Here is a 12871-nt window from a genome sequence, read left to right as displayed (position 1 = left end):
ACCCAAACCGTTATATGATTCTATGATTTCTCTGCCTCCACCTCCTCCTTCATTTAATTAGCACAGCATGCTTCTCGTTTCTTTTGGTAATACATTTAGTGTTGCATGGTACTTCCTACTCCATTTTCAATATTTTGTGGATAATTTTGTCAGAAGTCAGTGGGTGCACTGTAGACTTTCATTAGAGATCGGTGGAAGCTGTCTCTAGAAAGAGGAAGTTGAGCTGCTTTGGTTTCTGGAGAGGCCCAGGAAGGTGGATGCTGCTGGTTTGAATTGTCCCAGAAGGAACTGAGACTTGTTTTTTCTGTTCCTGTAGTATGACAACTGGCAAAATTAAAGAGAGTACAAAATTTTTGACTTCATTTTTCACTTTTCTTTTTTTTAATAGAACTTACTGATGAACAGAAAGAGTTTCAAGCTACTGCTCATAAATTTGCTGTAGAGGAAATTATTCCTGTTGCTGCACAATACGACAAAACTGGAGAGGTAAATCTACCATGCAGTAGGGGAAAAAGTAGATATTTTTTCTTAATCTGTGTAAAATTAAAAATGTTAACTGTGATGAATCAGAAGATGATTTGCCCTCTTTATTTCAGTATCCTCTTCCGCTCATAAAACGAGCTTGGGAACTTGGTCTTATAAATTCACACATACCGGAAAGCTGTGGTGAGTAAACACTCTTTTTAATTTGGAAAATAAAACAGAGAAAAGGCCTTGGAGGAGACCTATATGTGTAATTATGGAATCTGTATAAAATGAGCATTTGCATACTTGAATAATTTAATCAGTAGGCAGGCTGACACAAATGTTACGAGGGGTGGATGTAATCAGGCAACAAATTAGGCAGATCGCGAGTTACTAATTTATGACCAGATTTTCTACCATGACTACAACTGCCTAATGTTCCCCAGTGCAATCTCAGCTGATGAGGCAAAGAAATTAAAGGGTCCACAGATAGAGTGGACACACATAAACACGATGTGCTAGAGTAGGGTTTTCCTAAAAGGAAGTCATGGCACAAAAAATAATGAAGTAGCTAATAAGTGTACAGACAAGGGATGCCTGACTGGTATAAAATGCTTGAACTTCCCAAAGGAATTTGAAAAATCATCAGGTTTCATAGTGGAAAAATCAGCAGCATAGTCTTTCTGGCGCTTGTGGTATTTGGGATATCTGTAAGTGATCTGGAAAGGATATTGATGGTGAGGTCATAGAGTTCACTAATAACACTAAGTTATCCATAGAAAAGATGAGGCTGGTGTGAAGAGCTGTAGGTGGTCGCAAAACTGGATGACTGTTAAAATGGCAGATAAAATTCAACATAGGAAAAATTATGCACACAAGACAGGAAAGAAGCAACCCAAACTTCCCAGCTAAAATGGTGTCTTCTGAACAAGTTACTACCTCTGGAGTCATAATGTGTTGTCTTGTGAAGATGTCAGCATAATGCACAGAAGTGGACAAAACCATTAATTTAAAGTCAGAAATTAAGAAGGGAATGATGAAAAAAGCAGAAGCTGTAATTGTGCTGCTGCTTGAATACAAACTGCACTTGCCTCCTTCATTCATTATGAAGTCTGATCCTTCCACTTCAAAAGGGTGTTGTAGAAAGGGAGGATGTTCCTAAAAACATGACAAAGGTGATAAAAATATAGAACAGCTTCTGTATGAGAAACACCTAAAAGGACAGTGTTGTGGAGAATGCAAAAAGGGATTGATAGCTCACTGTCCCTGTCAGTACAACCAGAAGGCATCACATGAAGTCAGCGGACAGCAGCTTTTTGATAAATAATTTTTGTAAATCATGAATATGTTCCACGGCAAACTGATCTTAGTCAATGAAATATTTAAACTGCAGGTGGTCTTGGCCTTGGCAGTTTCGAAGCATGCCTTATTACGGAAGAGTTAGCTTACGGATGTACAGGGGTTCAAACGGCCATTGAGGCAAACTCCCTAGGTGTAAGTTCTGTCTTTTCTTACCTCTGTTAAACTTGTCTGTGCCCTTTAAAAACAAGGAGTAATGGTCTAAATATTGTCTTTCAGCAAATGCCAGTAATCATTGCAGGAAATGAGCAGCAGCAGAAAAAATACTTAGGAAGAATGACAGAGGAACCAATGATGTGTGTAAGTGTAATTTAGGAACACTGTAGAATGTTCCTAAATTATATGAATCAGTTTTGTTTAAAACTCTGATATCTACTCACAACATAGCCTGTTTTTATTCTTAAATAAACAATGGCATTTATTGGAAGTCAAGGAGTATTGAGTTAGAGGTATTCAGTAAACAAATAGAAGATGTTACCTGGAAAACCATCCTAAGTCACTTACTTGAAAATTAATACCTTTTAATTCACTTTCAAGAGAAGGTGTAGGAGTTTAAGAAAAATGCAAGGTTTATATGACACAAACGGAACTCAGATGGGCATTAAACATAATTTATGAATCTTAATTATTATCTAAGCAGTAATTGTTCAATAGAAAGAAGTAAAGATTGATATGCAATGCGTTAAAAGCAGAACAACTATGCCTTGTAAAAGGAAGAGCACAGTTACCATAAAATGTTACTCTGTGCTCTGACTTTCAGATTTTAAAGATCTGCAGCTTTCATATGTTTGTGAAGCATAAGAAAGTGATGACTTACTAAAGGTTACAGAATGGTTCTGTTTATCATTAAAAGGCAATTTAAAGTACTATTATGGATTTTCAAGGAAAATTAACCCCACATGTTTGGATTCTCGTTCAGACAGCTTTTGGGTTTCTTTGATGTAATATTTTGGAGTTTTCCATGCAGTTCACTTAAAACTCTTACAGATCAGTTCAGTGCACATAATTCTGTAATTATTTCTTAAAGTAGAACTTTTATTCCTCAAGATTTTGTATTTTATTTTCGCTTAGGCTTACTGTGTAACTGAGCCTGGAGCAGGCTCTGATGTGGCTGGTATAAAAACAAAGGCTGAGAAGAAAGGAGATGAGTATGTCATTAATGGTCAGAAGATGTGGATCACAAATGGTGGGAAAGCAAACTGGTGTGTTGCCTTTTGACTCACGTTACGTTTTCTGTTACTCTGTTCTATGCTGATGTGTGTGTGTCTCCCAAAATCAGATACTAGTGTTTCTTTAAAGATTCATTACAAATCTGAATGTTTGTTATGTTTCACCACACTACACTGTAATCAGTGAACACTTTATCAGGACGGGGTATGAGAAAGCAGGCGCTCTCAGTGCTCTGCAGTGCCTAAAAGGGAAACTGAGCGATGACATGACAACTCCAAGAATGCCTCTCAAATTTTGCTGCTGTAAAACAAAATTAATTCTGCTTTCTCTTCAGGGAAGGGCAGCAATAGTGCGAGTTAACTTGCGAAGTCCTCAAGGGGCTCACGTTACAAGTGACCTTGCTTTGTGTATGGGGCGACCATTATCAATTCCTTCTGATTCTATAGAAACATCTTTCACTTCTAGAGAAGAAAGAAACATTTTAGATTGTGGCGTTACATTATATTTCTTAAGGGAAGACATTTTCCAGGTGTCACAGAATCCAGGTTTTGCTGTGTTGTCTGTGGAACGTGCTTTACTCTTTCATCATGTCTCACATAAATCATGCTCATCCCTAGCACATAAATTCTTCTTAATTCATGAGGAAAAGCTTTATACATTCATAGAATCATAGAATCATAGAATGGTTAGGGTTGGAAGGGACCTTAAAGATCATCTAGTTCCAACCCCCCTGCCATGGGCAGGGACACCTTGCACTAGACCAGGTTGCTCAAAGCCTCATCCAGCCTGGCCTTGGACACTTCCAGGGATGGGGCATCCACAACATCTCTCGGCAACCTGTTCCAGTGCCTCACTACCCTCTCTGTGAAGAATTTCTTCCTGACATCTAATCTAACCCTCCATGATTTCAATTTATACCCATTACCCCTTGTCCTATCACTACAGGGCCTTGTAAAAAGTCCTCTCCCAGTACCCTTGTAGGCCCCCTTCAGATACTGGAAAATGTATAAATGTTCCTCCCCTCACTCCCTCTCAGTGTATTTTTGAAAGGACAAGAAAAAAAGGGTTGCTAACTTACTGACAGATTTATTACATGGTAGAAGTGCACATAAAAACAACACGTTAGCTAAAAAAGTATCTGATTGTTAGTTGTGTGGATAAATTGACTCCCCTCTTCTCTGTTTTACACTAGGTATTTTTTGCTAGCTCGTACTAACCCGGATCCAAAATCTCCTGCAAGCAAAGCCTTTACTGGATTCATTGTGGAAGCAAATAGCCCTGGAATCCAAATTGGAAGAAAGGTGAACAGTGTATCTCTGATTTGACAAGCCAGGAATTATTTTTCACTTCTAAGCCAATAATGCAACAAATTGCTCTTAAAGAAAAAAAGACTGTTAAGCAACTGAGTGTTTTCATGTGCTGATGTACAATGTTATTTTCACAGCATACAGAAATTATTTGTAAGAGGTACTTAATAATTATAATTAATTCAGATAAGGAATTATTCAGAATGGTCTAAAGTAAGACGGTTTTGCACAGCTGCAAAAGAATCTTTGAGAATCATTTAATTGACAAGCGCCAATTAATGTGAAGAAGTGTGCCTTGAATGTCTAGGAAGCAAGGTGGACAACCTTAACCATGAATACAAGGTGTGCTTTAATTTTAGCTACTACTGCTCAAGGAACAGGCCTTGGAGGCATTGGTGCTAGTTCTGTTTTGGGAGAAGAAAGAAAAAAAAAAGTAGTATTTTTAGTAGCAGGCAAAATTGGATATTGTACATTAGGAAAGGAATTGGAAAAATTGACAGTCTCATTTATTTATTTGTTTGTTTGTCGTACTGCTGTGTTTTACTTCTGCCTGCATTTTAGGTTCTTTACTTTTTCCCTTTCCCATCTCAAAGGACATAATTGAACTAGAAAAAGACCAATAAGTGATTACAGCCGCAGAATTAGTTTCACATAGTAAACTGCCCAGCTTTGACAAATTAAGGGTACATTGGTCTGTAAATGCAGAACTGGTATTTGTTGTGTACATGGTGATTTTTAGAAAAAACTGAAGTGTTGGTGGAGCTGGGAAGGGAAGATTTCTTTATGCTTTGACTAAAGTTAAGAAAGAAAATATGTTGTACCTTGGAAAAATCCAATTCAGATGCACCTCTGTAAACTTCCTGTTTCAGGAAATGAATATGGGGCAGCGTTGCTCTGATACAAGAGGTATTGTCTTTGAAGATGTGAGAGTTCCGAAAGAAAATGTACTAATAGCTGAGGGAGCTGGCTTTAAAATCGCAATGGGAGCTTTTGATAAGACCAGGCCACCTGTAAGTATCTGAAATAAGTTACTTAAAATATAATAGGAATTTCTGGTTTTCATTCTGCTCTGTATTTAATTCAGGTGGCAGCTGGTGCTGTTGGGTTAGCAAAGAGAGCACTCGATGAAGCTACTAAATATGCTTTGGAGAGAAAAACCTTTGGGAAGCCAATAGTTGAAGTAAGTTAAATATATAAAAGTAAATCTATCAAAAAGCTGTGTTTTCACACCAGATGCACTACTACTGAATTTTCAAGGTTGTTCCTTTTTTGTTTATAACACATGACTTATTATATCGCTGCCGTTGTTTGGGTTTTCAAGTGTAGAGGTCAATACTATCTAAGTAAATCTGGCTATGCAGTAACTCCTGGGCTGCTTCTGTACCTTATGGATGGGGATAGTAAAATCACAAAGAAAACTGCCCTTGAAAACCTTGAAACTCACATACTGTCAGAACACACTTAAGTTCTTCAATTCTAATGAACAGGGCTTTTCAGGGAAGGCTAAAACCTTCCTGAGGTGCATGAAACAAGACTCACAGTATTAATACTAATAGAACACATTGGCATTCACACTGCTTACCATGCTAAAGAAATATCAGTAAACATCGGATTAAACACAGATCTCATAAGAAGTAAAGCACAACTTCATAATTCAGTGTGTAATGCCTGTGTCTAAGCAGATTTTAGAACTGAAAAAGTGAAAAGTCTAATTCAACATACAGTTATGAAAGCCTGATGCAAATTGTGTAGAACTCAAATACCATTTCCTGAATGTGCTGAATTCACAAATTAAGAAATTAAGAAGATTATATTCTTTTTGTATATCGTAGAATTTTAAGCAGGCAGTGCTAACCTAGTTTATTTCATCATTCATAGCACCAAGCGGTGTCTTTCATGCTTGCTGAAATGGCAATGAAGGTTGAGCTGGCTAGGATGGCTTACCAGAGAGCCGCCTGGGAAGTTGATGCCGGTCGCAGGAATACCTACTATGCTTCCATTGCAAAGGCGTTCGCAGGTGATGTTGCAAACCAAGTAGCTACAGACGCAGTGCAGATTTTTGGAGGAAATGGATTTAATACTGAATATCCTGTGGAAAAACTAATGAGAGATGCTAAGATCTATCAGGTGAGTAAAAGAGAGAGTGTGATCTTTATAATAATGCATACATTTTATATAAAATAAACTACTGGCTACTTAATCAAAATCATGACATACACATACAAAAAAAGTTTTGAGGGTGAGAGCAATAATCCTTCCATGTAAAGAAAGAGCACTCAGATCAGGCAAAATCTTGCATTCAAAACTCTTTGCCTTAGCTCAACAACTTAACCTGCAGAGTAGAAATAAATTTACCGGTGTGGTTTTGTTTTTCTAATGTGGTAACTTTGAAATTCTTGGACTCTGCATTTTGAAGCTTTTTTGAACTGTAGAAAACACTGATCAAAAGTGTTTTGATAAGACAAAAATACTGTTTGGTATTCTGTAATCAGAGATGGTTTATCTATAATGCTGTTCTCTTCATCACTTGCTGCTGTGCTCTAAATGTTCCGTCTGAAAGTTTGGTATCGTTAAGATAGGCAGATGACTTCAGCTGAGGTATCACCAGCACTGAGTATCATGGATTATTCTGCATATGTTGTAGTAATAGAAGTGTGGCACAACCTGGAGCAATTAGCTTTTTTTTCAAAAACCGCCCCACCCCTACTTGTATTTACTCATGCTGTAGTCACCCATAATCCCGTGGTCTTATATATATATATTAACTCTATACTATCATTACTAAGAAATTATTCCATGTTATAATTCTTCTTTTAGCATATACTATGCTACAGTTCTTTATTCAGCAAGAATGATTTAATTATGTTCTTGAAACTCACTAATCTTTCTCTTTTCACCTCTTTCTGACATTAATAATGACTAGATGAAACATATCAAAATAGATATCAGGAAGTGCATGTGAACTGTGATCTGTAATGTTAGTTATAACAGCTGTCATTCTTAAGATTCTAGGTAGTTGAAATTTCTCTGACTTTCGAATTTAAAGTCAGCTCTATTCTCCCTAGCCAAGAATTTTTCTTTAAGGATAGAAAACTGTGACTAAAGGTTCTTAGTACTCTCTGCACTCCTGCAAGTGAGGAAATGAGTGCGTAACTGAACTTTGTTATGGTTGGGCTTTCTTCCTGTCAGGTGACATTTGTTTCTAGAGAAAGATGGTCGGAGGGTCAGAAGTTTATTTAAAAGTTGAGACTGATTTTACAGGATGCCTGTTACTCAGATTTTTCGTTACATTGATCCATCACAAATGCAAGGCTAAGTAGACTTTTTTTCTTTTTTAAATTGTTCAAATTCATCATATTTAATATTACATTTTTGATGGTTTTGTGCTCCCCTTCATACCCCAAAAAAAAAAAAACCCAAACACAAGAAAGGCTTTTCTCTTTACAATTATTTCATACCTGGCTCTTGGTTACGCTTCACTGTATTACTGCCCAGTACCAGATGGTATATGCTTTTGGCCGTATGTTTCACATACAGAAGCTTCGTTTTCCACCTGTTCCTCTCTTCTACGTATTTGCTGTTTCTCGGTATGATACAATTCTGCTAGTGGTAACACTCTTAAGTGTCCATGAGTTGCTCTGGGTTTCTGTCTGGCTACAAAACTAGGCTACTATGATAGAAACTGGTTACTTAGTTTCTCAGATTCAGAAAACTTCCCTTCTTGAATTGTCAGTGATTCTTGAAACTATTCCCATTGGCTTACAAACCCAAACCTTTCCCATGCTTACTTATGATGACTGTGGGTTTTGATGTCTTTACACTTGAGTTTCACATCTGTCTTCATCAGTGAGTAATTTAGTACAGCAGGAGCAACTGAGCAGCCAGCAGGAAGAGCTGCCAAGACCCCTGCATCTCCTACATGCCCTCTGGGGAGGCTGAGTTCACAGCAGGCCTGCTTGGACCAACCGCCCCCCCTATGCATGTCATTGCAAGGGTCCAGCTGTAGGCTTGGACCACTGTGTCTTCGTTAGGGTTTGAAGGGTACTGGATACATGCAGAGAGGAGAGCTTCCAATTCAGCTTACTCCAGAGGGCACCTAGCATCCACAAAGCAAATCTGCTCGATGAACTGGATTGATATGGGGTTAGCAGCAGTCCACAAGATCACTTTGAGAAGAAACCATTTCGTCTGAGCCCAAAAACTAACGCAATCACAGGTTATACCCTCTTTATTTTTTAAAAGCCTGGGAAGGTTCTTGGGAAGATTATTCCTATTTTTATGACTACAGAAAAAGGGAATTTACATGACATTGAGCAATTTGCCAAAGCTAATTTTGGCAGAACTGAAACACCTAATACCCCTGAAGTGTATTGCCCTCAAATCAAATGGCACTGTACCCGTGTAGTATATGGCCTTTCTGCATTAGACCTACATACCTGTTTCATTGTGTATCTCTGGCTTGCTGCCAGCAAGCCAAATAGAACAGAGGGAAGATGCGGAATGTTTCTAGAGGAGATGTTTCTAGAGGAAAATTAAAATGGTTTTAATCTTTACGTGATTAAAACCATAAAAAAAGAAAAAATGTGTTGACGAGAGTACTAGTTAAGAAGAAGCAGTGGGAACAAATGGATGAAAGGGAACACTTGCTATGGCCTTGAAAGGCTAATCCAAGAAAATACTTTCAACACAAGTCACCTCCTCCCCTCCACTCACTGTTTTAAAACCTAATCTGTAAAAGCTAAATTATGTATTTTCTTCAGCAGGTAAGACATGTTCCCCATCCTTCTTCACTCACTATGTCTTTAATTTCATGGGAACCGTACTGAGTTTTGATAAGAGCATCCAAGAGAACAAGACCGTCTCTCAGTATTTTCCATGGGATTTATTGCATTTAGCCCGCTGTAGTTACACAAGTCACACTGGAGTTTTTTCAGTTTACTCCGTCTTCCTGCCCATCCTAATCCACACTGTTCTATGAAGGTTTGCAAGTGTAGAAAGAGCTCTTAAAATATTTTTACAAAACAGTCTGCTAACATTATTTTGATTCTTCTTTTCAGATTTATGAGGGAACTGCTCAGATTCAAAGGATGATCATAGCTCGTGAACACGTTGGCAGATATAAGGCTTAAAGAAACATAACAAGTACATCTGGCGCTGCTGTAGTGTTCAGTGTTCTCATGGAAGAGGGTCTTAGTGCGTTTCTCAATACAATTATAAAGGTGTGGGAAAACCCTTTTCCTTCAAAATCTCTGTATTGCGCACATGCTTAAGCACTACTTCTGTACTCCCCATCCATTCTCTCACGTCATTCCATCTGACTCACACACCTGGTGTTTTATAAACATTTCTGATTTCCAAACTGATTGCTTGTTGTCCTTCCCCACTCACTCTCTTTCACACAAATCTGGCTTTTGTTGGGAGGTAAACACCTTCCCTGTAAAATTAGTATGAACGAAAAAAAACAAAATTCAGCTTCGTTTGTTCATTCATTTGTGAAGGCATTCAGTGTGCGACAAGGAATTGGACTTTAGGGGTTTCTGTATTGTTTATAACGGTATGGATTTGTTCCCACTGTTTTATCACTGGAGTAGGGGTCAATATCAAATCAGTCAATTTCAAGGAAATCTCCGTTTTTTTAAAAAGCTATTCTGCTTCATCAGGAATACCATGTTGCAGCACACGGCCTCTAGATCACCACCTGCTAAAATAAATGCGCTAACACTGTGGCTTTGTGGCCTTTAGAAATGTGCGCCTTTTTAAAAGAATTGAAAGTGAATGAATACATACTGACATCTGAACCTTTCAGAATCACACATTCTCATAAATTACAGCACAGCTAACTGTCACTTTTCTCAAACGGTGGCTGTATGACTACTTATAAAGTGTCTATATTTTAGATGCATCCATGAGTCACTATGAACAAAACCTAGGTTTTGTTTTCGTAGGGCTTTTGTTCAGTGACTTAACCACCTTGTTCACCCAAATCCAGCAAAGACAGAAGTTGTCATTCAGCACATTTATCTCTGTGCCTCAAAGGAACCTGTAACATTTATGAAGAAAACACTTGCTTTCCTGTGCCTTAAGCAAGACTTCTTTAGGGATGAATGTTAAGTACAGCTCTTGAGAAATACAGGTACATATTTTTAGCATAGTGGGAAAAAAAAATATGATCATTCAATTTTAAACATGTTTTCATTTTAACTGATCCCCTGTGAAAGAACTTGTAGAAAACTGCCTTATTTTCCATTGTAACAACACTGTTCTAAACTTGGATAGCACCACAAAAGCCCAAGTACAGCAAGGAGCAAGAAAAGAGAACCTTGCAGCACAGTGGTTTTTCGCTGTAAAATCAGATGATCAAAATGTTATTTTCAACAGTCACTGCTGCATTTTAATAAATAATTATTTATAAGCAGAGAGGTGTGGTTTCTTTTATTCACTTTGCTTGTCACATCATTTAAACTGTGTTGCAGGGAAGTCGTCAAGTGTCTGAAGTTTGTTACAGCTGTGCTACAGCCCCCAGCAGCTGAACCAGCCCAGCAGTACCAAAGCGTGCAGTGCTGTTGTCTGCACAGATGCCTGTCTTAAGGATTTAGATACTACCCAGTAGTAACAGCATATCAGCTTCTGAGCGTGGCCTCTCCACTTCCTAAGCAAGTAAATGTTCCATTAGGATGATTCACAGCAAAGTATGTAGCTTTTCCTTAAGAATGACTTACAGCATGATGTTTATTTCCAATCCAGTATATTTAAACCCACTATTTCTTTCCATCAGTACATAACCACATCTACAGCAAAAACAGCTGAGAAGGCGGCAGTTTTGTGACTCTTTCTTTACCTTGGATTGGCCCTTCTTTCAGTGGTGGCAGAGTGCACCTTCCCCAGACTTCTTGAGGAAATCCCTTGGTGAGGCCACACATGGAGTGCTGTGTCCAGTGCTAGGATCCCCATGCCCAAGGCATGAATGTACTGGAGCAAGTCCAGGCATGGACCACAATGATGATGGAGGGCCTGGGCCATGAGGCTGAGGGCGCTAGGTCTGTTCAGCCTGTTGAAGGCTCAGGGGGATCTTAGTAATGTGCATGAACACCTCATGGGATGGAAGCAGAGGAAGCCAGCCACACCTCAGGAGTGTCCACCAACAGCACAAATGGGCACAAATTAAAACACATGAAGTCCCACCTGAACACAAGAAATCACACTTTTTTTTACAGTGAAGTCACTCAGAGGTTGTGGAGCCTTGGAGACAGTTCAAATTCAGCTGGGCAACTGGCTCAGGATGGCCCTGCTTGAGCAGAGGGATGGCCTAGATGACCTCCAGAGGCCCAGTCCCACCTAAACCCTTCAGCATCCTTCACTATGGTCCCTGTCACCCTGTCACTATGTCTGAATGTGGTGCAAATCCTGTCACCTGGTATGAAGTTCGCATTGCTTAACATAGTGCTTAATGGCTGTAAACTGCCACCTCATTTACCTGCAGGAAGATCAACGCTATGACATGCCTGACACGCAGTTGCTACTTTTAAGAAAACACCTGATACAGGAAATTGATGATTAGTTTGATTTTGTTATAACTTTGGTTTAATTTTGTTCTGTAGCTTTGTAGCCATGCTGAAGCAGGGGTTAACTACTGATATTTAGTTTAGTTTTGGTTTTTTGTTCTGTTCTTTGTAACCTTGCTAACGAGGACTGCTGTGAGCTCAAATATAGATAACAAGTTTGCAGCATCAGCTCAGCTCTAAGGAAGGCACTGATAACAAGGACTTATGGTTGGAAAGAAGGAGACTCTGCACTCCTATCACTGGGGAGAAGCAACCATCCAGTAAGAACTGGCTTTGCTGTTTGGGACTCAGCCAACACAGTAGTTTTTGAGCGAAAGGTGAAAAGTACACCGTGGCCTTTCCTCCGACGACCACCGGAGTACACTGCGCAGGCGTGAGCAGGAGAGGCTGGAGACTAGAACATGATAATGATTTCCCCGAACTGATTGTAAGAATCCCTCCCTATTCTCGTCAATACAATGAATATGTAACCAAGAATGATGCATATGCAACACTTCGTAGTATTTAAGGGGGTCACTTGAGACACCAGGGTGTGCAAGTTCGGTGGAGCGATCCCCCTTGCACCCGGCGCTGCAATAAACACACCTGCTTTAGAACTCTCCGTCAGTTGTAGGGTTTGTTTCTGCGCATCACACCCAACCCTCTAGAATAGCCCCCCATCGAAACCCCTCAAGAAACCCAACGCCACGCACCCCCACTCCATTAAGCCCCCACCCCTCCCCCCAAAATACACCCTCAACCCGGGAAAAAATCCCAAGACAGAGACCTTATGTCCGACTGCGATACACTAGGCAGCGCTAGACGTGTTTGATCTCGAACACGCTCAAAACAGCGCTCCCGCCCAGCACGATCACGGCTACCAGAGTGCAACGTCACTGATTAACAACACACTCAGACGAATCGGTTCGAATCAGGAAGGAAAAGGGTTTATTTCCGATAGGATGCGCAGTTGCCCGGACACGCTTCTCCACGGAGCAGCGGCGGTCGCGCAAACCCCGCTTCCAGGCG

The 12871-nt window shown here is 39.6% G+C and overlaps 1 protein-coding gene across 1 annotated transcript; it reads left to right on the top strand.

Annotated features, from left to right (window-relative positions):
• Positions 1 to 388: 388 nt before the first annotated feature.
• Positions 389 to 9430, top strand: ACADM (acyl-CoA dehydrogenase, C-4 to C-12 straight chain; the record flags this gene model as incomplete). The annotated part of the gene is made up of 10 exons (XM_010151502.1): positions 389 to 486; positions 597 to 666; positions 1859 to 1959; positions 2044 to 2124; positions 2896 to 3026; positions 4187 to 4295; positions 5171 to 5311; positions 5386 to 5481; positions 6180 to 6428; positions 9359 to 9430. Coding segments are annotated over 10 exons (1148 nt in total), but the record flags the coding sequence as incomplete, so codon positions are not given.
• Positions 9431 to 12871: the final 3441 nt, after the last annotated feature.

The sequence above is a fragment of the Eurypyga helias genome, unplaced genomic scaffold (assembly GCF_000690775.1).
Source record: "Eurypyga helias isolate BGI_N326 unplaced genomic scaffold, ASM69077v1 scaffold23025, whole genome shotgun sequence".
Taxonomy (NCBI): domain Eukaryota; kingdom Metazoa; phylum Chordata; class Aves; order Eurypygiformes; family Eurypygidae; genus Eurypyga; species Eurypyga helias.
The sequence above is the reverse complement of the archived record's forward strand: the minus strand, read 5'-3'. Positions and strand labels throughout refer to the sequence as shown.